This window comes from Penicillium crustosum (assembly GCF_028827405.1).
Source record: "Penicillium crustosum strain IBT 35664 chromosome Unknown utg000001l_segment0_segment0, whole genome shotgun sequence".
Classification (NCBI taxonomy): domain Eukaryota; kingdom Fungi; phylum Ascomycota; class Eurotiomycetes; order Eurotiales; family Aspergillaceae; genus Penicillium; species Penicillium crustosum.
This window is the reverse complement of record NW_026623122.1, coordinates 5576756-5604317: the sequence shown is the minus strand read 5'-3', so window position 1 is coordinate 5604317 and position 27562 is coordinate 5576756. Positions and strand designations below refer to the sequence as shown.

Genomic DNA, 27562 nt, shown 5'->3' with positions numbered 1-27562 from the left:
CTTCCCGTTTCCAATCTAAAGCCCGAAATGAAGTAGCCTCGATCCCCTTTGATTTTTGGATTTTTGGATTTTCCCCTCTCTTAAGGTGTATTCTTTTATATTTATCCCCATTCCACCTCGTGCTTTCATATTTGGATTGACATTCCCATTTCCACGCTTTATATCCCTTGCGTTTGCGATCTTGACTTTTTTTTCCCTTTTCTTTTTTTGGGGGTTTTGATCAAGATTTTAAACATACTTTTTTTTTTTTGGAGGGGTTTCTTTTATTCTTCCTCTCTATCTCTCTCCCTCTTGAGAGATCTCTATTTTTCTTCCTTAAGTTCCATTGATTTTTTTTTAACCAAGTTAAAAAAAAGGAAATTAAAAGAAAAGGAGAGAAAGAGAAGGTAATTTACTCTGGTTAATTCATCGGGTTACTCGGGCTCCATCTAAACGCCACTTCCAACCTTCGCCCCCCGGGATCTTTGGGTCGTTGGATCTTGGGATCTGGGCCTCTTTCCCATCACTTTCGGCACGAACAGGCGGAACGCTTTTCCCTAAGTCGCACGAGAGGCAACATTCCGGCCTTGAACTTTGTTTCCCTTATCTCTGTTCTGGAAGGCATCGCTTCAACTTATTTATTCTCAACGTGATGGGGTCTTTGGAAGCCGCATCTAGGCACAGGTTGGTTTTGCGACCTTACAGTCACTCCCCCGAAGCTGACCAACCTTCAATTTCCAGAGACCCTTTACCCGCGATAGGTTTTCTAGGGAAAGACGGATCGGGATACACTTCCAGACACCCTTCGAGTGCCACCGCTTCTCCAACTCCTCTGATGAGTCCGAACGTCATGTACTCCGGACAACCCCTACCTTACTCCTACGCGTCGAATGCACCACCGGGGTACATCTCGTCGCCGGAGGCACGTCGCACCGTGGAAGATGAGAAGGAAAAACACACCCCAAGACAGTCGCTGCCATCAATTCATGAGGCCCTCGGCAACGACAATCCTCTCCCATACCCTGCATCTACCTCCGCTCCACCACCACAATCCACACACCCTGCGCCGCCTTCACATCTCATCGGAAGACCGAGTGCAGAAGGTCCAGCTGGACCACCAAATCCCTTTTCGAATGGACCACCGACCGGACCCTTGATGCGGGAACCCGGTTTCTCGCATCAAGGTCAGTTGCAAGATGCATCGCGTTCCAGTATCACCTCCATCAATACACAAGATTCGCGCAACCCTTCACTACACTCCATCAGCACGGGGAAGTCTCCTACACAGAGCACCAAAACAGGCATCACTTCGGTTGGATCGCAAAATTCATCCGGCTATGAGTACAGTGCTCCAACTTCCGCCGGTAGCGTGGCCTCGCCCAATGGTTATGGCCATTTCCCCCAAATTACTCCTTCCCACCACAGTCCAGTGGTCACTCCTACCCTCCTGCTCCCTACGACAACCGTGCCTACATGGGCGCACCCCGTGTAGAAGAAGTCAAGGGTGGATTTGTGGGTCGACCAGGTCCTCCCCATAGCGACTCCGGAAAACGGCATCTGGACGTTTATGATGTGGAGACATCTTTGAATGAGGTATGGATTTTCCTTTTTTCCCCTAATTTTTTTTTTTCAAATTGGTCATCACTTCTATTTTTGAACCACATTGCACAATTGATAAACGGCTGGTCAAATCACCGGAAATTACATGTGGACTGACATTGTGGAACAGATCGCCGAATTAAGTACGCGAACCCTAGACTTTTCGCGACACTACGCAGCTCGCGCACATCAAACGCAGCGGTCTGGTCCGCTCTTAGGGTCCCTCCCCTCGCTAAATGAGGTGGAGGATATGCTTCATATGCAACGGCGGAACCAAGATGCCCTGATCAGGATACGCACAGCCGTGGTCAACCAGGAACAGGCTATCGCCGAACAGATGGCGCAACGCAAGGCTTTCAAGACTGAAGATGATCACATGGCGATGTACCAAGAAGAGTTCAAAGGCACTGGCGGATTTGCAGGCGCAGACCCAAAGAAACGGCGTGGAGTAAGTTCTAGACTCTTTTCTTTTCCCCCTGGATTGATCGTGGTCGACAGTGGTTGACACCCTGCCACCTACCCCCACAACTCGAATGTGTTTGGCTAACCCCGTTTTACAGAAAGCGGCCCCTCCTGGTCGTTGCCACAGCTGTAACCGAGCCGAAACACCAGAATGGCGTCGGGGACCAGATGGTGCCCGAACGTTGTGTAACGCCTGCGGTCTACATTACGCCAAGCTAACTCGCAAGATGGGTGCTCACAAGGCGGCGAGTCTGGGTTCAAACCTGAAGCCCAAGTCGGTTCTTGACTCCGCCTCACCACCCAGTCATTAAGCTTCGTTTTTTTTTTTTTTTCTTCATGTGGCGTTGGAAAAAAAAGGTGGGAAATAGAAGGCAACGGAGTTTGGCCATTTTCTTTTGGGAATTCTGCTATCTTCCCCTTGCTCAGCATCTTTTTTTTGCTGGCTTTTATGTCTTCCCTTGATCTTTTTTTTCTTTACTTTTCTTTTGGGACTCTTTCCCTACTCGGTGCTCTTATATATAATACCCCCCAACAGCTTCCAAGGTACTGGGAGAAAAACGGCTTTAGCATAGATATCCCCCTTTGATGATTCAATAGCTATTGGCCTGGTCTGAAACTGGTTTCTTTACTTTTCTGGGTTTTTTTTTCTTTTTCTTATGCCCTCTCTTTTACCTCAATGTTTCCCCTCTATCTCTCAATACCGTTATTGGTTTATACCCTGCATTTTTGTGTTCCCCATGAGCTATTCTGTTCGAGTATGTCCCTGATATGATGTGTGTACGATGTCTCATTCAGCGTTACATTTATGGTTCATTTTATGGCCCCCAAGTCCATTATTTGATATTCAATCTTCAAGGTTTTATGACACTTTTTCTTTTATTGGTCAATGTGTGGCGCCAATTAAATATCATCGAAATCTCAACTTTTGAACTTTGTAAATCCAGCTGTTACCACATCCATGGATGTATATTCTCAGCCGTAAAGTCTCGGTACCGAAGGGTTCCAAAGGGAGTTTAACTTAATCATACTTTTATTTATATTGATATGGCATGATCTCGCGTATTTCTTTTCTGATTTGTAGTTCTTTTTTTTATGGACGTTGGACGTGCATTGTGGCGATGAGAGTATGGCATGATTCCTTGGCTTTTTTGGGAAGGCCTGATTCGCTATACAATATATATTATATATGCAGGTGGCCTAATACAAAAACTATTTGGAATTCATTTAGATTAGAAGTGGGGTTTAGATCTTCACTATATTGTAGGAACACCATTATTCGAACTCTATGAATCCTTCTAGAGAGAAATTCTCTAACTACTCCGTACAACTACTTTATAGTAAAATGGCGACCAATGGAACACCCAGACTTAGTCTAAGTTTGTTCGACTAGCGGGGTTGGAGTGCGATCATTCGCTGCAGGTATTTGTGTTTAGGATAATCAGATCTGATCTACGGAGTATTGGGATCGGGATCGGGCATGAGATCTCAAAATTAGATTTAGATTAAATACATATTAAAATACGGAGCATACCTAATTTATCATCTAATGTATATAAGCAATATACAGATATTATGTCACATTGTACTCCGTAGTTACTCCGTATAGGACGTACGATCTTACCTGTAAATTCCAGTACTTTAAATTCGCTCTCACAGGAGCCTTATTTACAGACCGCCACATTCCTCTGTATGTAAGGTACTCTGTACCTACTATATAATAGGTGGATCAATAAGCCGGGTCTCAAGATTTGTCATTCTCGAGGTTGACAGCTTAGTTCGTGAGTCCACATGGGGAACCCATGTTCGGAGGAATCGACCGCATCTGCAAGTGCATTCCGATGGTCTGTAGAGTTTACGTAGTCTGTCCCGGACTGGACTTACTATTATCACCTAGGAAGTAGCCATTTGCTTTATTATACGTAAAAGGAGATGAATTGTTTGAGGTTTCTTTGGTTACTTCTTGTTTACTTTTGCTAGTTCATCGGGTGGGGGTTTAAGAAGGACGATGGGGGAATATTATTTGCCATGACAATTCAAGAAAAACGAGCTAGTAGGGTTCCAAGGTTGGTAAAATCGATCGAGATCCCAGATCGCACGTTCGCTTATCCCTGTGGGGATCTATGCCATTAGCCGTCCCCTTTACAAACCTCCTTTGTCCCTTACTCCTCTCTACTACAACACACATCCCTATTTCCACAGATCGGAATTCAAAAAGGGAGAGCAAAAAAAAAAAAAAAAAGAAAGTAATACAAAAAGAGGGAAAACGTGGCGTAGAGCCGATTTTAGAAAGAGCCATGGAATGTACATTCCGTTTTGGGACGTGCTGACTCCTTCAATTTGCCGGGGCCCCGGCACCTGCCAAGGTGGACACCTGGGGCAGCTTTTTACGTTGCTCTCTACGCGTACGGAGTACCTACGGAGTAGTCTCCAGCCTTCAACAATATGGCATGACATTCCTTGTCACAGAATGGGATTTGGACTCGAACCAAATTTCATCTCTGTTTTCCAGCACCGTCCAGAACCACCCCGAGACACGTTCGAGACGCTGCCGAGAAAGCCGCTCACCTCCACAGTCAGTTTTAGACCTTGTTTCTAGAACTTCTATTCAGTTCTAGAGGCGCGCACTCCGTACGGTAAAGAAATATGTGGCACCACAACCTTCATGTGGCGCATCGGGTCCTACGGTTCTCTGTGAAAATCTCCATATTGTACCGGAGGATCATAGAAAGAAAAAGGGACTAGCGAACTTTGACGTATCCATTCGTGGGGCGTGGATAATACTGCTGAAGTTCATTCGTTCATTCGGCAGATAACCGAAAAAGTGAAAATAGCGTACTTCCGTACTCCGTGTATAGGTACTTCCGTACTCCGTACACGGTATACATACGGAGGAGGAATATCATATATGGAACCATCTCCACGAACTAATAATAATTCTTCTGTGGATATACTATGATCGCCCTTTTTGCCTACACCGACTTACATAGTACAGAGTATATATTTTAGAAAAAAAAATACGCCTATGACGCTATTGATCGTCAATAGGCCTGTGCTGGGCGGCCCATAAGCCTTGGATCGGTGGCCGATACAAACTTTATCTGGTAAGATTATATAGATCGCATTCAATAGTTTGCTGCGAACTGGGAACTGCGAACTGCGAACTGTCCGTTGTGGGGTTGCGGCGGCGACGGCGACCACGGCCTCTGCTGTCAGAACTCTGTTTGGAATAAATGTCGGTGTACGTTATATTCAAAGGTCCACGCGACCTAACCTGGTAGATTGTCAAGAGTTAAAAAGGGTGCAAGTGGTAGATCGGTATTTAACTCAGGCTCTCGAGCCTCCCGCGCTATGCCGAGTTTGGGATGGGATGGCTTGAGTGGAGTGTAAGGTTCTTATTCCTTAGGTATTCTTCTGTCTTCCCTGTCCTAGCTAGTTGTAGTATATTGAGGCATGCGCTATTGCTTAGTATATGGAGTACATTATAGACTCTCGGACTTGGCCGTGAAAGTCGTACCGGAATAACGGACTTGCATTAGTGCTCTGCATCTGTATATCGTATACGGAGTATGGAGTATGCAAGTATAAATTATTATTGCATTATTATTGCATTGTTAATTTTTTCTTTTCTTTTTTTTGCCTCTGAAATGCAGACATTACAATACCAACTGCAGCGGATCTATCCGAAACACTCATATTCACCATATGTAGGTGTATGTTTTGTACTACCAAGTCACTATTGAGGAATATCACGATCATCTTCTTCACCCAAAACTAAATTCCCATAGAAACCTAATTAATGTGCAGATCTAATGAACCGGATTCTGATTGGATGGAAGCTAACCCCGGCCCATCGCTTTCGCTTTCGTCTACCTTTACCTTTTTGATTTCCCAACCGGTCGTTCCCGGCTGAGACCCGTGGATCTAGCGGCTCCATATTGAAATTAAGTGGAGGTATCCTTTTTGGGAAAAAGTCTATCTTGGCTGGTTGGGGCCAATCGTATGAGATCATGGGGCGGTGGAGAACGAATCGAATTACCCGCCAAATGGGGCACCAACTATTGATTTCAATCTTGGCTTTGTCTCTTGGAGGTTTTTTATGTTTTGCTGATCTGTATATTTTGTACGGAGTATACGGGTAATACAACATAAATGTTACATCTTGGGTAGACACACAGGGAGTTCCATACCGTGCTATCAGTATACGAAGTACTCCACTGCAAGCTGCACAAAGTCAATAGTTCAAGTCTGCATTCTGCCCGAGATCAAGCGATCAGCTGCATCTGTCCGAAACTCCAGATCGAGTGCCCGAGATCTCCCGGGAGATGGCTTGCAGGAGGGATGCATACACTGTTGTATCTTTGGTTTTGACCAGGTTGTATTAGAAAAAGGAGGCAACCATTTTTTTTTTTTAAAAAAAACCACTAGTCGTGCATGAAAGTTTCAAATCGTAGAATTTCAGCCCCGTCCCGATCTTGATGCAGTCCCCAGGTGCAGGAGATCCTTACTCAATGCAAGTATCCCCCCCGCCTGCGATCTGAGATTGGCTCCTAGGCAAGCGCCATTGCTGAGATTGTGGCGGTGAGCTTTGGAATGTATGATGTACAACTTGGTACCCGCCATAAAAAAAAATTTAAAAATGGCTGGGCAGGTATTGTATTGTTGTCGGCATGTGAGATCCTCCCAGGGCTGTGTATCTTGAGTGAATTTGTAAGCCCTAGCCACGTCACGGGTCTGATCCATTCTGAAATGCCCATTCTCCATGCAAGTTCAGTGGGCATCTCACACGCAGCCAATGTACGTCGTAAACCGCAACTGCTAGTTCATGTACCAAGTTGCCTGTGGTGGAGACGGCAGGGGTTTATCGGACATGGCTTTGCTTTTTGATGGGATCCGCGCGATAAGCGCTTGGAGTGGGACGGCTACATTCCTGTGGAGGTGGGATGTGCACACATTCAATATAGACGTGGATGGACATTTCCGGCACGACCCGCTATTCAACGCCTATTTTAATATGTATATAATATATACACCCTGTATGTCTCACTGCGGATCGACTTTAGGGGTGAGACATCGTGGGTCTAGAAAGGCAAAAAGACATTATTGAATCCAGCGGAGAGTTCGGGAGGAACGTAACCATGGTTCTAGAATACGAGTTGCGCTACTCCGTACAAATCTTATCTATATTTAATTGAGCTGCCAAATTGGATATTGAGCTCCATCTGTAGCTTTAGTGAGTCTACTGTAACAGGGTATTCATAGATTGCGCATGGCTCCAGTTCCACTTGGGCTGGAATCACTGAAGCACTCCCCCTTTTTTATTCTTCGTAGGTCGCAACATATAGATTGCATGTCTTAATATTTGATATTAAAAGATAGGAAGTACTCCGTACATAGTGTCTTGGCGTAATTTGGCTCTGACCCACCTGGGCAGTGATGCAATACTCGCGTGGCCAGTGGATTCCAAAAGAGGGTTCCATGGTTCGGTGGCTTTAATTAGGACCTACATAGGAAGACTTCCGGTCTATGCCGTATTTTATTTGTAAGCGTAACAGAAGCTGTATTTTCTACCAGAATTACTCCGTACTGTAATCACATCTTCTACCGCCAAAAGGCCCGCGCAACGGAGTTGATATAGTCAATTCCGTCCTTGCGCCATGTATCAGCCTCCATATGACTGGTAGTATTGGCATCGAGATAGAGATCAACGGGCTTGTTTGCGGAATAGGAATCCCAATGTATAGGGGTCTTGGCAACACCCGCATTTGGATCGAGGTCATGGATAAAAGATGCCCACATGCTCGTCATCATAGAACTGAGGTCAATGTATGACTGCGGCACCCCATTAAACGGTTTGCCGTAGTGATACCCCAGTCCGGCAATGTTATGGAATACAAATGCGACCTCCTCGAAATGAGTCGCACCTGAAAGGAGTGGCACATCTGCCGAGTGCACGTTGAACCGGTAGCAGTATGCTGGGGTTGATGTTTCGGCCCAGGCTTCGCATTGTCGTCGGCGATTCGCATGCATGAAGTGGTCACCTGCGAAGGCTGAGGTGCGGCGCCATTGCTGGCCGTTTGATGGCACGCGCTGGTCTCCGAGATATGCCGGAATACCTTGCGATGGGTCGTCAGGGTAGAGTTCGAGGATGCGCTTGGCTACAGAGGGAGGTGTTTGGAAGTTCAACCCGCCGTCTGGATGGGTTAGCTGCTGGGTTGGTATAGTGTAGTAGATTTGTATACATACTTGTTAGGTATTGATACCATTGCTCTGTGGTGTTGATTCCCGTGGGCCCGAATGCTGTTCCTTCATCCGTGTTGGTGCCGGCAAGGATAGGAACTTTCACGAATTCATGCTTATTCAACTGAATACTACCCCAGTTCCGAATGAAGTCCCCGTCCACGACCGGCGAGAAGTTGTAATCGGAGGCGCCCTCCGTGCCGTTTAGAACAGCGTTGAGCGTCTCAAATGGTACTTCACGAAGGCATTGCAATGAATCCACGACGTCCGAACAGCCCACCTTGGAGGCCAATGTGTTGTACTTTGATTGGAACGTCGTATAATTTCCTGGACTGGCAGCTATCGAACCCCCAGACTGCATGATGCCAGCCCGAAACAGCTTGTCATCTCGTCCGTTGTATGCTGTAAGGTGATATCCCACTGACATGGCACCTGCTGACTCGCCCCATATGGTGACTTTGTTGGGGTCGCCGCCAAATGCGCCGATGTTTTCCTGGACCCATTGGAGCGCCAGTCTCTGATCTCTCAATCCAAGATTGGTGTTTCCGCTGCCGGAGACTTGACTAGAGCTTATAAAGCCCCATGCTGACAGTCTGTAGTTCAGCGTGACAGCGATGAACGGTTTACCTTATATAATGGTTAGATCAGGCTTCCAAGTATCCAAAGAGAGAGCGAGATCCTTACCAATTTGATACGAGTTTTCCACAATTTCAGACATGTTGTAACGCTCATCAGCTCCAGAGCCTTGATAGAATCCACCACCATGAATCCACACCCCAACAGGAAGTTTCGAGTCTTTATTGGCAGATGAACCGCGGATTACATTTAGGGTAAGACATGATTCTGATTGAGGATACCAAATCGAGTCCGTCTAATTTGCACATTGGTAAGGATCATCTTGGAATATAACCGAAAGAATTGTACTTACTCCATATCCAACACAAATATCCGAGTATTGTGTCGCATCGCGTGTACCATCCCAACTCGCATTCAATGACTGCGGCACAGTAAAGCGCAAATTCCCTACTGGCTGCTGGGCATAAGGCATACCCAGGAAGAAATCCTGGTTGTAGGTTGAGCTTCGCACTCCAGTATAAGTTCCATTGCGCACTGCCGCTGTAGGAGATGATTTTGTAGGGACAGCATGGACTGCTGTCCATAGTAGAAAGCCGGCCGCAAATCCAATCATAATGATATAGATGGACACACTCTTCTTCACTCTAGTCCTTCCATTGTGTGCCGTTTCGCTTTCTTTTATAGTACCATACATACTACTATCACCACGGGAAGTCCGAGGACGTCTGTGTTGCGGGGAAACCCCACAATCGCCGCTTAAATGGTTTGGGATCGACATTCGGGAGATGGGAACGGCTGATATGTCATCCAGGCATGTAGCAAGACACGATACATAGCAAGTGGGAATAATAGGCTATTGGAGTAGTATTCAGATTATGGCAAGAAGTGGAGAAGTGGGATGGCGCAAGCCTGTTCATCCACCAATACCCCTTCAAGATGTTCCGGGGTATTTAGTTTCATGGCCCATCTTCTCCAAACTTTGACGGATGATTGTCTGTTTTGGTCATAGGCCATATTAATCCCTCCGAGGATTACCCGAGGCTTTTAAGCCGACTTCCGAGACAAGTGAGTTCAAGATGTATAGATTCGCAATGTAGTAAAAGGAGATATGAAGCGCATATAATCATTAGAACTGATAGCCTAGTAGCTGCCGCATGCCCCTGATAGTAATACAAGAATCAAATTCAACGGAAATAGTCGACATGGGAGTATTGTAGGATGAAAATCGGACCAAGCACCAAATAAGTCGATGTGTGACACCAAGCACTTACCCTTGTATGACAGCAAGATCGCAGGGTTCCTGAAATCCTGAAATTGAACAAAGTTAGACAAAGTGTGACAGACCGAAACAACACACCGATGGACACTGTAACGGTAACAGCTGTAATCCGAATAGTAGCGAGGGTATACATATGTAAGTACACATGTACATCGATTTGTTTGCTCTTGAAAACTAGCGAAGATAGAAGATATGACAAGACGAACATCCCACTATAATGATAACTTGACGATTTGATGCTTTCCTCCATCTAAACCATACCATCAACAATGTGCTGGTCATTACCAAATCGCTCTCGAACCGGGCCAGCTATTCAATCAGAATCCGAGGAAACAGCCGCCATTATCACAGTTACGCAAGGGTTCCTTGCAGCACTGAGCACCAAGTCGCGCGCCGATTTCGAGAAACACTGTGTCCGAGCAGGAGGGATGACACTCTCGCCTCCATCTCCAACTTCCCTGCGCTTCTGTACCATTGGTTCGTTCGTTGAACATGTCGCTGGGCTCAGAGACGACATCGATGAGCGCATCTGGGATCCTGAGGTGAAGGTGCACGAAACAGGAAGCTTGAACTTGGCTGCTGTGTGGGCACCATTCCGGGCGAAGATCAATGGAGTTGTGGACCATGTTGGTGTGGAACTTTTTGTTTTGCATAAACTCAACGGTGAATGGAAGGTGACTGGGCTGGCGGACTCATGTCGGTTGCCGACTGAGGAGGAAATGTTGCTGGAATGAGTACTTTAGTTGGAGACACTTGGGAAATGAGAAAATTAAGATTCATCAGATGCTGTGACAAGGAGGGCTGCCTCCTGATTGTCATGAATATGTGCAAATTGTTTCAAGTTTCCGCTATAAATGCTCACACTCTGGATATCTAGTTGTGTGTGGATGTGTGTAGATGCCTCTTATCTAGATCTTTTTGCCTCGGAGAAGTTCCCACCCGACTGATCCCTTTTTGCCTTCTTTGACAGTCATCTCCTCAACGGCCTTCACTAGATCGTATGTGATCTCCTCGGACACAACACTGTCCTGCTTGTAGCCAGGATGCTTGGATACAAACTCACGCATCCAACGAGCCCCGGTCCAGAGAGTTCCATCGGCTCGCTTCCGGATTAGGTCAAGATAGCTGGCCAGGAAACACCTCGTCTCAACGTCAACATTGACGCTGTTGAGGTAGGACTCCACAAGCGGGATGAGACCTGGGAATGATCCGTCTGCGCATCCATTCACAATGTCGTCGATGGTCATGAGATCAAACTCTGTCTCAACGGGACCAAGAGGAGGCGAGGGAGGCGGAGTATTCACAGCCGACGATGTCGTAGATGAGAAGGTGCTACCGTTGGTTGACTGCTGTGCGCTTCTGGGCACCCTGCGAGGGAAGGGGTCCTTGCGGAACCAGAACTTCCGATCAAGAACAGCGTTGCGAGCGTGCGCCGTCTCCATATTCTCAGTAGTACGCTGGATCGGGATGTAGAAGTTGAGATCGAAGCTCAGGATGGCACGAGTGATGAGGACGATGAAAATGCTAAATGCGGCGTTCTCAAAATCTGTGATTTGAATCTCCATAGACCGGAACTCAACTCTCCAGCCAATATCATCTTTATCAGGTGGCGGCGGCTTGAATCGCATGTGCTGCCAATTAGTGGACTGTAAATTCTCAAAGTGGTCACTCTTGTTAAGATCCAGTTCTTCGAGATCCTCGGAGAAAATGACCAAGGGATCACGGATAAACAAGTGTGCAAAATGAGTTGCAAGTAGGTCATCCATTCCCCCGTCCATGAGGCGTTTCTTAATATCCTCATCAACGACTAGATCAGGATCGAAGTATTCTTTCCGGAGACGAGGATCCTGAGAGATATAAGTCGAATTAGAGGCATATCGCGACTTGGGAATTCTCCACCGGTCGTTCTTGAGAGGCTGCAAGAGGTTAGTTCGGTGAGCCGAAGGGATCATCCCGGAAAACTTACAGCTTCACCAAGTTCCTCGGGTGTCCTGTCATCGACTGCATTGCCAATTTGGTTCCATCGCACATCTGTGTCCACTAGGAAACCTTTATAGATGGGTGTAGCGGCGGTCAGGGCTAAAAGAATGGGCCCCAGAGGACTCAGCTGATCATAAAGTCTTCTACCCTCTGTCATATTCTTTGCTTGGAAGGTGATCTGCAAGCAACAGCTGCCCATTCCGAATGCCATGGCGTCCATGTAAACATGATCGTCTTTGGCTGCGCCGTTGCGGACATCCTCATCCTCGGGCCAATTATGAAGGTCGTAATTAACTGTTGGATCCTTAAATGGCTTAGGCGTATTTGTGTCGTGGAAAACAGGTACATTCAGTTCGACCTTGCGACCTCTTCGGGATCGAATGTTGGCAGCCAGAGTAGGGAATCGGATATGGGGGTTGGCAATCTCATCAGGAACAAACTGGGAGCGGAGAGCTGGTCCAGACGGAGGGTAATATGGCTGGATGTAGTCATCATTGGTTCCCAGCCGAGGGAAGGTTGTTAGGGTGATGGGGACTTCATTCGGAGCCATGTGCGCTTTCGCAACTTCTCGTCTTGGGGGCTATTAGCATGCTTCAGGTAAAGTTGCGTTGCTGAAACAGCTCACCTCCACTTCATATTGGACTCCACCTTGAGTAGGTCTTTAAACCCGATTCCCCAAGGCTGGCCAGGAGTGGCCTCCAACATGAATCTTCCAAATTCGGGGTGGAAATGAGGCGGCTCCTCCCCGTCACTGGGTGATGTCAGATATGCTGGTTCCTGTTGGACATCAAATCACACTCACTGGTCCCCAGTTCCATTGCTCTTGGCGGAACCGGACTTCCATAACTCCTCGTCTCTTGCAAGGGATTTCAGAATCTCAGCCTGGGCTAGAGATAGCCGTGCTTTTTTCGCCGGGTCGTCGAGAGCTACCACAAGGTACTCAACCTATCATAGAGGGGTACTGATTAGGGATTGCGACCGGGAAACACTATGCGGGAGAATAACATACCTCGTCACCCCAAAGAAGAGCATCGCGTTCTTTGCCTCGTGCCCTGCGCCAATTGGCAAGTAATTGCTAATCAAGTCAGACACCTCGAGGTTGTTTCGTTGCCGATCTAGACGGATCGAACACAAGCGGCATACCTCGATACCCCACTGGCGCACCTGGCCCGCCCTTTTCTTGGCTTCTGGCCATTCCAGCGCTGTTCCAAGTGCTCTGCTTGAGATTAGAGGGATTCCAAATAGTAGATCAAGCCTCTCAAAACACATACAGCAGTCCCATTGTGTCGGAGATGTCTCAGGCTGGCAAAACACAAAATGCCCAGGCACAAGTATAGAATAGAAGAGAGAAGACAATCCCAGAGTGAATAGGAAAGCCAAAGGTCGAAGAAAGAGTAATCAAAGAGACATAGACTTGCGCATAGTCCTCTTTCTAATTGATTCTCTGTAATTCCTGGGTAAATCGCAATGAGGGGGGTCGATTTTTCGGAGACCAGCCGATTTTCTGGCGGGGGCGGCGATAACGGCGGGAGTTTTATTTCCCTGCCCACCTTACGAAACCTTGGTATTATTAATCATGATTTGTCAGAACGCCGAGGATATCTCAAGACTTCCCAGGGTTAATTCCGTCAAGCCTTTTTATATAGGTCCTCATTTGACTCAATTTGGGAAATATTTGAACGTGGAGTGGCCTGGTATAGAAAATAACTTGAGGTGGTGATATAGAGGTGGTGAAATGAGACCCTGCACTTGCGTCTTCAAGGATCGCCATAAGAGCTTCTACCATAGGCCCGAGCGTTGTAAACATGTAGGCACAAAGGGAAAAACAAAGTCACAGATATCATAGTCAGTAGCTAATCCTAAAATGAACTAGAATTATGTTCAATTCTCTACTCCGTACACATCAGGTTAAACTATGGACATAATCCCTACAGGATGGGTAGGAGAACAGTACCTAAATATAAAGAGGACTGATTGATATGGCATGATTGAATGACGACTGCATGAAATCTGCATGAAAGTAACCATCATATCTGCAGGTATCACGTTATATGCAATGTTATATGGTATGTTCACCCAAGGAAAAAACATCCGGGTAGTTCTTCATCAAGAGCTATATGTAGAGGACTAGTTTTGTGGCTTGTTCAACGCATCCATGTGCTTAATTATCATACTATCATACCTACAACTAGCGTAAATGTTATGCATACCGCCAATCGGCAGGAATACAGCCAATAGAAGTTCCCGCTTAAGCTTATAAAGCTGCAAACGATCATTGGATGCAGGATTGACTAGGTGGTGTCTAATTTGGTAACATGCTTTGATCATAGGTCAAGGGGTTTGTGCACGTAAGTAGACATAGGGGGAGATATATGGAATAAGCAGTCCGAATGGGCTTCGTGAGCTTTATATTGGTAGGCCATAACAATGCATGATTGCATAGAGAACAGCAGTGCGGTCTAGGTTCACTAAAAGAACTATACAGCCCTAGGGTTATATAGTTCTTTTTGCATACAAGCGATCTACTATACGATCTGGTTACATGCGCTCAAGCTATGCCAAATGACAAGCTATCCATGGACATTTGCCCGACCCAAGAAGCTCCGAGGAACATGCTAGGTAACAATCTAGCCAATCTCAAACAGAGCGTCAAGTTGCGGACGCAATTGGTGTCCAGATAGGCGAAGAAAATAAAGTGGCCGATTTTGATGAAAGGTCCCAACGCCAAAAGGCAATCCATAAGCAGTTTCGGTGTATCTCTTATTTACATTTCCTGCTGCTTCAGCAGCAGCACCGGCCACGCATACCAACAGTCCCACAATTCAGTTGCTCCGGGCGCCGTCCTTGGCGGCACGCAGCTCGTCCATCTTGGCCACACGCTTCTTGAACTCTTCATACTGGCACTTCTCGTATGAGTGTCGCTCATCCTAAAGGACAAGAAGAGGTTTATGTTAGTTGACTAGCTCTGGAAAGCGCTCTGGTCGAGTCGGGTTCGGTTGGAGCATCAAAATGAGGGATCTCGTACCTCGCACTTCCAGGGAAGGTAGTACTCTGCTTGCCGGCATCGGTTCAACGGGATCAGAAGGTGTGCACATGAATCTCTGTATTGCATGGGAAGACGCGCTTCCGACATTTCCTGGCGGGTTGCTAGAATCTGGTCAACTTTCCTGCCAGAGCTTTTGGTTGTCGATCAATGGCCCTAGAATCTTACCGGAGGTCTCCGAAAGGCCAACGGCGCTTTTAACCGATTCGATAACAGTCATTTTGTCAAGATTTGAGGCGTGGAAAGGCAAGGAGCGGGGAATCAGAAACAGCACGGCGAGGTTGGCGATTCCCGCTGGTTTGAGGTTCCTGCTGGCCCGATATTGGTCACATGACATAAAATCACATGACACTGTTCCGAAACGGGACTAGTGCGCACTTTACGCGTCCAGCGCGTATTTGGGATGCCACCCCCAGCTCCACCGAATCGTATCTCTGTGTTCTCGGTCGGGATTTTTATTGCGTGCAATGCATCGAGTTCCGCAGAATTCTTAAACCAATCAACTTGTGGATCTTCTAGGGGTGACGTTTCGGCTTCAACGTGCGATATCGCTCTTCGGGAACCCACTGAATTGCAGCGGCCAACGGCGACGCACATTATGGCGGGGACGAACACCATCTACTCTGCTACCTACAGCAGTGTAAGTATACTTCTAATTGAACATCTCCACCTCCACGGCATGGGATTGTTTTCCGTGTACTGCGCGCACAGCTGATATTCTTAATCCCAGGTCCCGGTGTATGAATTCAAGCTCGGCACTGACAGTGTCATGAGAAGGCGAGCAGATGATTGGGTCAATGCAACACACATTCTCAAAGCTGCGGGGTTTGATAAGCCTGCACGAACGCGCATCCTCGAACGTGAGGTCCAGAAGGGGGTACATGAGAAAGTCCAGGGAGGCTATGGCAAATATCAGGGTATGTCTTGGGATCTATGAGACCCGAAGAGAAACTTCAGGTCACTGACAGGTATTGCTCGCAGGAACATGGATTCCACTTGCAGAAGGCCGACAGCTTGCGGAACGCAACAACATCCTTGCAAAACTAGCCCCGATTTTCGATTATGTTGCTGGAGACCACAGTCCCCCACCCGCGCCGAAGCACACATCAGCCCCGTCCAAACCTAGAGCACCGAGGAAATCGGCTGCTGCAAACCGTGCTGCTGCTGCCGCCGCAGCTGCTGCCGCGGTAGCAGCTTCAGAGAGCTTGAAAGTTGTTCAACCTCAGCGCAGCATGGGTCCCCCAACCATTCCACAAGACCACTATGAAATGAATGCAGGATTCGACGATAACGAGTCAATCGGGCACGCCACAATTGAATCATCATCAATGGTCGCAGACGAGGATATGCTTCAAATGTCACATGGCGGGCGGAAGCGGAAGCGTGGAGTGGAAGAGGCAACCGCTATGTCCATCAGCGAGCAAGAACACATAATCTACGGCGATCAACTTCTGGACTATTTCATGACCGTGGGTGATGCACCAGAGGCAACACGCATTCCTCCTCCCGAACCCCCTGCTCATTTCCAAGTCGACCGAGCCATCGATGATTCGGGGAATACAGCACTCCACTGGGCATGTGCAATGGGTGACTTGGGAATTGTGCAAGATCTTCTGCACAAAGGAGCTAACGTCAAGGCACTCTCGGAGCATGAAGAGACCCCACTTGTCCGAGCTGTTCTGTTTACCAATAATTACGAAAAGAGAACGTTTCCGACTCTCTTAGATATGCTTCTGGACACTGTCTCGTTCCGAGACTGGTTCGGTGCGACTATCTTCCATCACATTGCAGAAAATACTCGAAGCAAGGGAAAATGGAAGAGCTCACGTTATTACTGCGAAATACTTCTCGATAAGTTGTGCAAGACATGCTCGCAAGATGAGATCCAAATGTTGTTGTCATGTCAGGATCAGAATGGAGACACCGCTGTCTTGGTTGCTGCCCGCAACGGCGCGTTCCGACTGGTGAACATCCTTCTTGTGCATTGTCACCGCGCTGGCGATTTGGTGAATAATAAAGGCGAAACTGCTAGCAGTATCGCACAGCGTTCTCAACATCATGACCATGACATCCCGCCAGCCCCATCTTCTGTCACCATGGCCAATGAACACATGGATGCTGAAGCAGCTGGTCTTGTGGGCACAGATTCACAGTCCGTTGCTCCAATCTCAGATGCCCCTGCGACGTCTGAGCTCCTCTCCAAGATTGGGACAATCATGGCTGAGGCCAATAAAAAGCTTGCCGTGACCTATGGAAACTCAAAGATCAATCAACAAGATTCTAATGACGTCGCCAATCCAGAAGCGTTGCACGAGCAATTGGAATCCGACCGTCAGAAGATCCAGAAGCAGCTCTCTGCATTGGCAGCTAAGGAGGCCGAGCATGAGCGCAGCGACGACCAAGCTGGTCGATATGAAAAATTGCGGGCAAGCTATGAGTCGCTTCTTGAACAAATCCAACATGCTCGGTTGGCTGAACAGTTTGCTATCACCGACGTACCTAAACCTACCCCAGCGTCACTTGAGCAAGACGAATTAATGGCTCGGTATCGACTCGCTCAAGAGCTCTGCTCTGCGCAGAAGATACGTCGCAATGCCATCAAGGATTTAGCCCAACAAACAGCGGATGCGGGTGTGAGCACCAAGTTCGATATGCACCGCAAGCTGGTGGCCTTGGCGACCGGACTCAAAGAAGAAGATCTGGACCCTATGGCTGCGGAGTTGGCTGAGACGTTGGAATTTGACCGAATGAACGGCAAGGGCACCACTCCCGAATTAGGCCATCGACGATTACCATCCCAGAATGAGTCGGCCACTCTTCCTGGAACCGGTGTCCCAGTGGATGCTTAGGTTCCTCGAGATCGCACCTATGGACTCGATGTTTGATTATATTTCACGACTCATTGATTTTCTTCCTCTGGCACACTACCTCAGCCAGCAGATACCCCTCATCTTCATCTTTCTTTTCTTTTCTTTTCATCCTCATTTTTTTTTATCTTTTCTTCATGTTCTCACGGCTCATCAACAACTCACATCTAGTTGTGATTTGGGTCCCATTCTTTTATCTTACTGGCATTATGACCCACAAGCAGGCAATGCAAGCATATACCGCCAAACTCGTTTTCATATGCGTCTGTACAGACCATAGGCGTGCTTGTATATTGTACATACAATGTGGGGAACAGCAGTTCCTGAACGGGTGAGATCCGAAATATGGAGTCAGGAGGGGCTGAGATGTACGTTATACATGTATGATTCATTTAGGGTTGCAAAAAGCGTAGTTTATACCAGCGCTTGTTTGAAATTCTACAGTCGAAATCCACATCTTGAACCGTTGTAGATCGTAATCACGCTAACCGACGATCTCACTGGGCAGCTCCCTGGTCTGTGCGATTCCACCTGGTCATAGCACTGGGGTCTTATCACCATACTCTATACTCCGTACTCCGTATATGATCCCCGAAATGCGCAATAGTGCGAGTCCATCATTATTGTCTCGCATTTTATATCGTAGTAGAGCCAGCTCTTTCCCCTACTGAGAAATCCATGAATTGCCATCTACACCTTGGTTCATAAGCTAATAGGTGGGCATCAGCATCTCAATCAGCCGGGGCCAAGCTTATTCAAGGTCGTCTACAAGATATTTGATATGCTATTTGTCGCTAATTGGACTTGTATGCTCACCTGAGGTAGCCATGAAGCCAATTTTCGGCAACTTCTTGCCCAAGGCGTCGTTTTATTTTTGGGCATAGGGACAAGGACACGGTCTTTTAACTAGTTATCTGCTTGTTTCATAATTCAGGGGAAGGTGGTTGTTTCGACAATAATTAGATCACATGATAGTCATGTGCGAAGTATCACATGGGAAAGCATCATCCTTCTGAAGAAACACACTAAACTAGATTCCGGTATTCATCATCATCGCAGCACATGATAGACAGGGCTGTAACAATGATGATAATGATATTTGATTGAGTTATGAGCTAGAAGCAAACAAGTCCAGGTAAATCCATTGGCTGGCACCGGCAGCTTGGCATCAGCGACGAGCGGCTCTAGGGGCATTGTCAGGCGTCGATGACAGCCACGTCGCGCCGCTAGTGGCCAACAGCCAATGATTTGGCTGGAGATGTGACGGGGGATCACTTCAGGTCTGAGTGTGCTGCTTATTGGTCAACAGGACGAGCCAGTCAGATCTCCCCAATGGGTCTTCTTCTGTGATGCTCTCAGCTATGATCAGGCAGTCAGGCAGTAGAATAGGATGTTACTTGGAGTATGGGTAAATCTGAAAAAATTTTGAATTACCATTTTTGCTCAAATATGAGAAACAAAACGAAAGAAGATATGAAAATAAGACTTGATACTCCTTTGATATTCTCCCTCAAAGCAATTGTGCCTGGAGAAAAGACGCTAGTACCCTTTTGGCCCTGTTGTGTTGGGTCTGTGCCTTACAAATCAGGCAGAAATCCCCGCCTAGGCCATCCACCTTCATCAATCTCTCTCTTCTTCTTCTCTCACATCCAACTCCCCCATCTAATCTTCGATTCTTTCTTTTCCTTTCCCCTCTGCATTCCTTCTTTCTCTGCAGCTCTTCTCGTTTCCTGGAAAAAAACACTCAAAAAAGCATTTATCCACTTTGCAAATAGTCCCGATTAGTTCCGCCCCCCTGAGGAAAAACGTTGTGTTTTGGCCGAGACCCAAATTCATTGCATTTTTTGATTGCCTCAGTTCATCTCTTCGGATCCCTGAACTTGCTTTCGCCTCGGTTATTCGCACAACACTGGCTTGTTTGGTCGCGACCTTCAGTGTTTTAACCCCCAAGTCTTCGATCTTCGATCTTCGGCATCGCGTGAACTACTCTTTTTTTCATTCGGCTGGGATTTGCAGAGCATTTCCCCCGGACACTTTATCCTTTCTTCGTGGTCTGGCTTCGCGCGAAACTTTGTCTTCTCAAAAATATCCTCTTAATTGTTTTTTTTTTTTTTTTTTCCCTTTCGAGGTGTCTGTCAACAAATCACCTCCACCTCGGCTTCCTCGAGATCTCTCCCTCGGGTTCGCGACTTTCACAACCTAGCAAGTCCTTACACAGCGTGGTTCTTCTATCATCTGCCATCATTATCGCTAGCCACTCGCTCGCTGTGCATATTTTCACCTGTGATTGGTACGAGTTGATGCCTTCTGTCCCATCCGTTGGATCTTACTGACCAGTTTCTGGATACAGAACCCCAACTCGCGCGTCTACGCTTTCTTTTTCGGTCGTTGAATTCCGATCTCGCAGACTTATTCCAACGTATTGCATAGACACCATAATTCCTTAATCGCCGGGAAGTGAGTTCAGCTTTGTGGTTGACCCCAAACGCTCACGTCAAATCCGGACGCCAAAAGATACCACTTGTCTCGCTTGCACTCTATTGCACATACCTACAACCCACCTCTACCAAACGAATACGAGTATGGACGCTGGCGGTCTTGCTCAAATGTCTTACAATTCTTCCTTCAATAATGGCAATTCCCTGGGTGTGCCGGGCTCTGGCTTCGCCTCGCGCGGCAAAGGCTCTCACATCAAGCGCTTGAGCATGCCTCCCCAGGTTGCTACCATCGACGAGTCCCAAACGTCGGCATCTGTCTCCACTCCGCGTACCAGTCGCTCTCATCTTTTGGCTGGACTGCGCACTGCCCCCAAGTCTGCCACGATCCCCTCTGAACATCAGCAGCGGAATGGAATGGATGGTGCACGATTCACTGGGTATTCCAACCGAGGGGTCGACCGGGTCCCACAAACTGCGACCGGAACTGGATTCCCACAGCACAATTACACCACGAATCAAAACGCGAACTCGCAGCGCAACAACTCGCAGCACAACCGCATGATGTACACTATGCCGGAGCAGGTACTTGCACCTCCGACGCTTGAGATGGCCGGTGGCGATATTCCAATCGATGAGAATATGTACGCGGAGTTGATGTCAACCAACCTGTTCCTTGCTGCACAGCAGCAACGCCTGCAACAGCAGTTGATCAGTGTCACTGCTGCAGCTCAGCAATTCCAAGGCCTCAACCTTGGAATGTCCCTTCCTCGGCAGCAACAGGTTCCCTCGCTCTCCATCCCTGGCATGGGATTTTATCAACAGCAGCTCCAGCAAGGCGTTCAGCCCATTGTGCAGCCGGTTCCTGGCCAACCTGGAATGTTCTGCGTCTACAATCCCCTTACTGGCCAACAAAGCTACATCATGGATAACAACACCCAGGAAGAACGCCAACAACAGTTCTATCAAGATACTCAGTCCCATGTTGGCCAGCAAGTTCCCCAGTTCCGTGCAGAGATCTCTCCTCCTGCGGACTCCGCGCAATCTTCCATGCAATTCCCACAGCCAATTTCTCCCCCGGTTGGAACTTCCTCTCCGCCACACGAATCGTCTGTGAATGCTCTCCGCCGAGGTCACCGCAAGAACCTTTCGTTCAACCCAACTATCAAGACAAACATTGATACTGTCAAGGCCAATGTGGGACCCGGCCCTAGGTCTGCAGCCCTGCCGCCGACACCGGCCACTGGAACATTTGGACCCGGTCAAAGTCGTGCTGGTGAGCATCCGATGCGTCAGCCCCGTGGCCCCCCTTCGCTTGAAGATCTTGTTGCGAAGCCCACCTCCAAGCACGAAGGTAGCAAGAACTTTGCGACCCGTCAGCGACGTCGTGCTGTTCACAATCTTGTTCGTGCAGGGATCGAGCGTCGTGGCGACACGCGCAGTCTTGGATACCACAGCAGTGGAGGCACTAACACCCCTGCGAGTGAGAAAGAGTTTACGTTCTCAGATGGCGATGATGCCACCGTGCGCAGCGGCGGGAGCCTCTCCAGTAAACCTAGTCTAGGCAGCCTGCGGGCAGTTGCTAATGGTGCCATTGGGTCCGAGAGAAGGGAGAAATCTGGCCGGGACCGCAAGTCCCCTGATAGTCCCTTCCACAGCGCCACTCCGACTAGCGAGGACGGTGGCTACTTTTACTCAAAGTTTGTTGATCCTCGCGGGGACTATGCTCACTCGCCTAGTGCCAGTGGCACCTCGTCGCCATCAGTGGCGGATGTTGTTGCTGCCCAGGGGCCGGCAGTCCAGGCACCAGAACGGCGCAAGACGCCGATGCTGGTGTTGTCCAGCGCTGAAAAACGCAAGACACCCTTCATGTAATGCCGAACACCACGTGACAGTGACGTATGACCTTTTCTTTCATGTTTTTCTTTTTTTTTATTGCCAAATGGGTTGGCCTTTTGTCTTTCCTGGTCTATCGAGTCCTGATCAAAGGGGTCTCGACAGCGGCTGATCCTCTACCATTCCCTTTCTCATCACCACTCTTTTGCTGGCAACTCATGCCAAGGTTTATGCTCTTGTGACGAAAGACCTTGATCGGTCTGAAATGACTCTATTCTTATTTGTTTTCTTTTTCCTTATCTTCATCTTTATCCACTACGTTCTCTATCATTTTGCCACCTAGCTTCATTATAGCCGAGGCTGGGCAGACCGGCTCTATTTTCTCGGAAAAGACAGGATGAGCTTGAGACTGGAAGAGAGACACCTGCGATGGCAATTTGTCTTCTCTTCTCTTCTCCACTTGGCTTTTGATGTACATCTGGTTATGTACAGCTGCTCTCCCCGGTGCATTATTTGAGCTCAGATCACCTTGGTGAATACATATCTTAGCAAATATCTGATCTTGTTTGAATTATCTATCTAGTTTTGGCTATGTTGATCATATTCCATGGACGCATCTAGTATCTAAGTAGTTGTTTTGGTCGAAAAATTCCTCCGGCTTATTCGGATCATGCAGTTATGCTTCTAGGTCCTACGATAATTCTGATGTTGTCCTACACTCACCCACGTGGAACGCCAGGTTACTTAGTCTATCGAAGAGCCCTAGATATCACTCGAAAGTTATACATAGAAAATGCGTCTTCTGTGATTGCTACCTCTAGGTTTGGTGTTTAAACCTGTGACTAAGAAATAATGAAGGGATCAAACTTGGATCAAACGGCTATCAGAGATCACCATAACAAGTTGTGAGTTTTATATCAAGATGGGAGACGAGGCAGCGTAAATCTCATCACACCAAATTCAAAGGTCTGTGGTCTTCATGCACCATGCACCTCATGCTTAGTCTGATAGTTATAGAGTTACAGAGCCGGGTTGTATGCTGGTTGTTATAGAAGGTGGCTCACAGCCCGGACTAGCTATATAACAAAGGCAATCCTCCAGCCTTTCAATGGTACACCACTGGGCCTTTCAGATAGGAGGCTATCCTCTACCACGGGATCTGCGTCCCATCGATCACGTTGAAGAACTTGCCTGAGGTAGTCTCCCGAGTCGCATTATCAATCTGCACGGGTTAGTCTACATCCTTCATTCCTCTAGACCGGGAAGGGAATCACGTACCAGACTTAGGATGGCATCGACACTCTGGCGCTGGGAGTTGGGGGCCTGGGGAAGCCCCATCGCGCGGGCACTCTTGTTGCCGCTCTCTGTTTGCACTAGGCTGTTAGGTAGTCAGCTACTGTCTCCTATCTGGATAGTGTCTCTGATGGTTTACCCGGGGTGCACGGCAAATGCGATGAAGTTCTTGTTGGCACTGTGGATAGCACTATACGACCGGAGTTAGCCGACCCTTTTCCCAGCCAGGGTAGGCCCAAGCTGGCAGACATCTTACGTAGTGATCCAGTTCAGCCCGGCCTTAGCGATTCCGTATGCCGGAGCGATGTGAGCCCTATAAACCTCAAGCCGGCCAATCGAACCGGCGGCACTAGTGACCGACACCCACTTGGGGGCCTGGGACTTCTCCAGCAAAGGCTTGACAGCCTGGTACAGGGCCAGGGGTCCGAGCGCATTCACGGTAAACACGTCGGTCACGATCTCGGGGCTCACTACGTCCAAGGGGATGATGCCCTTATCGCCGGCTCCACCGGCATTAGCCACCACTAAATCGATGTGGTCGATGTCCGTGAGGTTCTTGATGGCCGCCGCCGGGTCGCCCGAGATGCTGCTTTCAATCTTTACTAGCTGCAGACGCGAGCCATCAGCCTTGGGCAAGGCCTCTAGTTCCTTAACGTAGTCTGCGGCTGTGTTTCGAACACTCGCAATAACAGTGTACTTAGGCCGGAGCAGGAAGGTTTCCACCAACGTCCGTCCGATTCCTGTTTTCGGTCAGCTCGATCCTAATAAGCCTCAAGGCAGGACTTGCCTCGACTTGCGCCGGTGACGAAAACCACAGTGTTCTCGGAAATAGTCATGATGGAAATGTGGATGATAGAGGAATTCGAGGCTTCGTATCTAGCGTTGCAGTTGAATGGAGAGAGAAGGAGGAGTTCACTTCATGATTGTAGTCGCCTCTAAATAGCCAGCTATGAGAGATGCTGAGGGGTAGTTCTATAGACGATTGATAATAATTATGTGCTATTCCTTGGATGCTTTGAAATCGGAGCTTCATGATGACAATTGACAGTGACATGGAATGGACCCCTGTCTAGCGCTACGAGTAACTAGCGGATAACCATGTAGTTCGTGGAGCGGCCTAGTGCGAATCTCGGGCCGTCTAATCTTATAGCCCTGGCAGTACTCCGGTTTGGTCTGTTTAATTGGAAATTTCGAGCTAATCTTTTGTATATAGTCCGAATGATGCAATGAGACCAGGCAATGACCTCAATATAGCATATAGTAGATTTCTATCTCGTCATTTATGCTCGAAGAAATCATTGAACCATTATTCCAGACCATGTTGCAGTGTGAACAAGTCGAATTAAAGGCTCCGACCTCCGGGACCACTTCTGCCCAGTCTCGTCGCCCAGAGAGAGCCCAGCAGTGATCTTTCTAGGCTTGTCATAAAAAGATCTTCCTCTTTCCAAGGTTTCTTCAACTTCTCCCGCCTCATCCACTATCTGATAGACTCACAGTCTATGCAGCAGCACCGGGCTGTAAAAACAGATGTTCTCGTTTCATTAACAGGCCAAGGAATAGATTCAGGGCACCAGCATCAATAACGAGGATATATGTCACGCCCATCGCGTCCACAATAGCCGATTCAACCTTGACTTTCTCCTCGAATTCCTGAATGGATATGTTGGGCAGAAGGTGAATGATACTCTTTTGTGACTTGTTTAAGAACACGCTGTTGGCGATAGCCAAAGCGATAGTAGTGCCAACGACTTGGGCACATGTGATGAATCCCAAAGCACTAGCCACCATATCGAGGGCAACACAAGCTTGAGTAACTGAGAATGAAGCTTGGAGATACATTCCAGTGCCAAGGCCGGTAAGGATGCTGTACCCGTAGATATGGACAGCGCTTGTATCAACACCAAAGGTATAGAAAAGGGCGCCACCGGTGAGCACGAGAGCGCCTCCAATTGTGTACCACGGCATATATAAACCATGTTCAGACATCACCCCGCCATTGACACAGATAATGACATTGCAAGGAATGATGAAAGGCAGTAGACGAACACAGGCGTCGGGTGCACCATCGCCTCGGGTTAACTGGAGGGGCCAATTGGAAGAGAATTGTTGGGATGAAAGCTTGATGACTTTTTGTTCGAGCGAGAACTTTGAAAAACATAAGTGGAAAATCGCATACAGCATTTACTTGTCCTGCAGAGAGAATATTACCAATTGTCGGCGTAATGCGTCCAAGACGGTGTGTCAACCATCCGAGCCAGGGCTTGTCGGGTCTACTTATCTTTTCTTCGGGCACTAACGGTGCAACATATACGAGATCAGCCAGTTAAGGAACCCGACGAAGACCCAATCTCGGTAGATCTTGTGGGGGAGATATTTAAGCCGCCTTCGGAACCCGAAGCAATATGGGGGGCCATGCATGGACCCCCGTCCTACTAGATAGACACAACTCCAATTTACTGATGTCTTTGTATGGTGCATACCAAGTGATTACTATTCGGTATGCGTGGAAAATCCAACATGCGTCGGAGGCAAGGGCTGTGTGTAGTCTACTAGTCTACTTAGTATAAATAGACAACATATATTGAGTTCATTTCACATCGAAAACTACTTCCAGTACCAGTCTCGAACTTCCGGACTAAGCACCCACTTAGTATCAGTCATTCTGCATGTGACTAGACTGAGTATAATCACTGATCTGAGTCCGTAGTAACAACTCTACTCAGTGAGCCTGAGCCTGAGCCTGAGCCTGAGCACCCTATACATATAGAGACACATACACAAGTCAACCCACCCACGTCGACACGGTATTATGATATTATCATGAAAAAGAGAGGTTGAAATATACATCAAGCCAAAACACTATGAGCAAAAATAGAGGGCTTAGCTTCGGAATGTAAATGAGATCTTCATTTTCTTGACATGCGGAAAGTCTAACGTTACAATAGGTAAATGTAGGAAGACAAAATATTTACTCCTAGGCCACGCAAGTACCCTGGAATTAAACCTGCTCGATCTGTGTCTACCCGAGGACAGAGCAGCCGGACCTCCGTGGCACATGCGTCTCACATACCTTGGTAGACCGTATAGTATTTATGTCAGCTCTGCAGTCCAAGCTTAAGTATTGGTCCCTGCGTCCTTGCAGGTTACACCATTATCTTCGGTACGGCTGGTCGGGGAAGAGGGCCGTGTGACTGAGAGGGATGGTGAGGGTGGCACGGGTGGTTGTGCAGTCGCATTGCATGAAAAATGATGAGATAGAGGTGAAGCAAGACATATTTAGTTAAGCCTCCTCAGGTTGGATAGCGTAAGATGTTGATTTAGTCCAGGAAGGGAAACAAATGGACGATCATACCGGGTATAATTTACTTTTTGATAACGAGCACCTCGGAAGAGGTCATCCTGATTCTATCTGATATCCTCCTCAAGAAGTTTTAAGAGTCACCTTACTCTGTACGCGGTACCCATTTGGAAGTACTGCTCAATTGCCACACCTGAAAAGAAAAAAAAAACTAGCACGAATCCAGAACTAGTCAGCAGCCACATCTGTGAGCTTAAATTCCCTAAGCTCCCCTGACTTAGGTTTTTGGGCAGCATATTTTGGGTAATGATCATTGCCTAGATAAGCATCTCACGTCTTTAGGTAGCACAATGACGTGTGAGGAGCTCATGGTTGGGATATTGGTTGATCATGAAGGGGGGATGTTTCAAGCCCACTCAGGAGTGCATGTGTGCTTGTTGAACTCTCCCATGGGCAGTACTTAGCCTGTTCTGGTACCGAGAAAAAAAAAAAAAAAGAGAGCAAACAATTTGCTCGGATATTAACACAAGCTTTTCATCTGTACCCTGTACATTGCCGGGACAGATCAGAAACCTTCAACATCCCCCCTGAGGATGAACACCGAGTCGGGTCTCGGAAGTCTTCCGGGTGTCGACGCGCGGTCTGAATACTCATCAGCTTCTCGGTGGAGATCGGAGA

General features: G+C 47.7%; 9 protein-coding genes across 9 annotated transcripts; 4 read left to right on the top strand and 5 right to left on the bottom strand.

Annotated features, from left to right (window-relative positions):
- Positions 1 to 631: 631 nt before the first annotated feature.
- On the top strand, positions 632 to 2351 carry nsdD (GATA-type sexual development transcription factor NsdD; the record flags this gene model as incomplete). Its single annotated transcript, XM_056869854.1, has 5 exons — positions 632 to 663; positions 721 to 1348; positions 1405 to 1572; positions 1709 to 2026; positions 2139 to 2351. The coding sequence occupies 5 exons, from the start codon at positions 632 to 634 to the stop codon at positions 2349 to 2351; spliced, it is 1359 nt and encodes a 452-aa protein (XP_056734638.1).
- A 5287-nt stretch (positions 2352 to 7638) lies between these two features.
- Positions 7639 to 9466, bottom strand: N7487_002106 (uncharacterized protein; the record flags this gene model as incomplete). The annotated part of the gene is made up of 4 exons (XM_056869853.1): positions 7639 to 8231; positions 8284 to 8904; positions 8962 to 9148; positions 9206 to 9466. The coding sequence occupies 4 exons, from the start codon at positions 9464 to 9466 to the stop codon at positions 7639 to 7641; spliced, it is 1662 nt and encodes a 553-aa protein (XP_056734637.1).
- Positions 9467 to 10401: 935 nt separating this feature from the next.
- N7487_002105 (uncharacterized protein) lies at positions 10402 to 10866 on the top strand (the record flags this gene model as incomplete). The annotated part of the gene is made up of 1 exon (XM_056869852.1): positions 10402 to 10866. One exon carries the CDS (start codon positions 10402 to 10404, stop codon positions 10864 to 10866), a length of 465 nt encoding a protein of 154 aa, XP_056734636.1.
- A 174-nt stretch (positions 10867 to 11040) lies between these two features.
- N7487_002104 (glutamate--cysteine ligase) lies at positions 11041 to 13394 on the bottom strand (the record flags this gene model as incomplete). Its single annotated transcript, XM_056869851.1, has 7 exons — positions 11041 to 12048; positions 12099 to 12684; positions 12738 to 12863; positions 12915 to 13057; positions 13122 to 13187; positions 13256 to 13328; positions 13384 to 13394. The coding sequence occupies 7 exons, from the start codon at positions 13392 to 13394 to the stop codon at positions 11041 to 11043; spliced, it is 2013 nt and encodes a 670-aa protein (XP_056734635.1).
- Positions 13395 to 14726: 1332 nt separating this feature from the next.
- Positions 14727 to 15442, bottom strand: N7487_002103 (NADH dehydrogenase [ubiquinone] 1 beta subcomplex subunit 7). Its single transcript, XM_056869850.1, has 3 exons — positions 15324 to 15442; positions 15138 to 15259; positions 14727 to 15039 (listed from the first exon to the last, which is right to left on the bottom strand). Exons 1-3 carry the CDS (start codon positions 15373 to 15375, stop codon positions 14935 to 14937), a joined length of 279 nt encoding a protein of 92 aa, XP_056734634.1. The 5' UTR covers positions 15376 to 15442; the 3' UTR covers positions 14727 to 14934.
- A 58-nt stretch (positions 15443 to 15500) lies between these two features.
- On the top strand, positions 15501 to 18004 carry N7487_002102 (putative APSES transcription factor; the record flags this gene model as incomplete). Its single annotated transcript, XM_056869849.1, has 4 exons — positions 15501 to 15583; positions 15675 to 15795; positions 15886 to 16072; positions 16137 to 18004. The coding sequence occupies 4 exons, from the start codon at positions 15501 to 15503 to the stop codon at positions 18002 to 18004; spliced, it is 2259 nt and encodes a 752-aa protein (XP_056734633.1).
- Positions 18005 to 20604: 2600 nt separating this feature from the next.
- Positions 20605 to 22332, top strand: N7487_002101 (uncharacterized protein; the record flags this gene model as incomplete). Its single annotated transcript, XM_056869848.1, has 1 exon — positions 20605 to 22332. The coding sequence occupies one exon, from the start codon at positions 20605 to 20607 to the stop codon at positions 22330 to 22332; it is 1728 nt and encodes a 575-aa protein (XP_056734632.1).
- A 1108-nt stretch (positions 22333 to 23440) lies between these two features.
- N7487_002100 (uncharacterized protein) lies at positions 23441 to 24422 on the bottom strand (the record flags this gene model as incomplete). The annotated part of the gene is made up of 5 exons (XM_056869847.1): positions 23441 to 23515; positions 23572 to 23671; positions 23726 to 23776; positions 23843 to 24326; positions 24380 to 24422. The coding sequence occupies 5 exons, from the start codon at positions 24420 to 24422 to the stop codon at positions 23441 to 23443; spliced, it is 753 nt and encodes a 250-aa protein (XP_056734631.1).
- A 661-nt stretch (positions 24423 to 25083) lies between these two features.
- Positions 25084 to 25551, bottom strand: N7487_002099 (MFS drug efflux transporter; the record flags this gene model as incomplete). Its single annotated transcript, XM_056869846.1, has 1 exon — positions 25084 to 25551. One exon carries the CDS (start codon positions 25549 to 25551, stop codon positions 25084 to 25086), a length of 468 nt encoding a protein of 155 aa, XP_056734630.1.
- Between the last annotated feature and the right edge of the window lie 2011 nt (positions 25552 to 27562).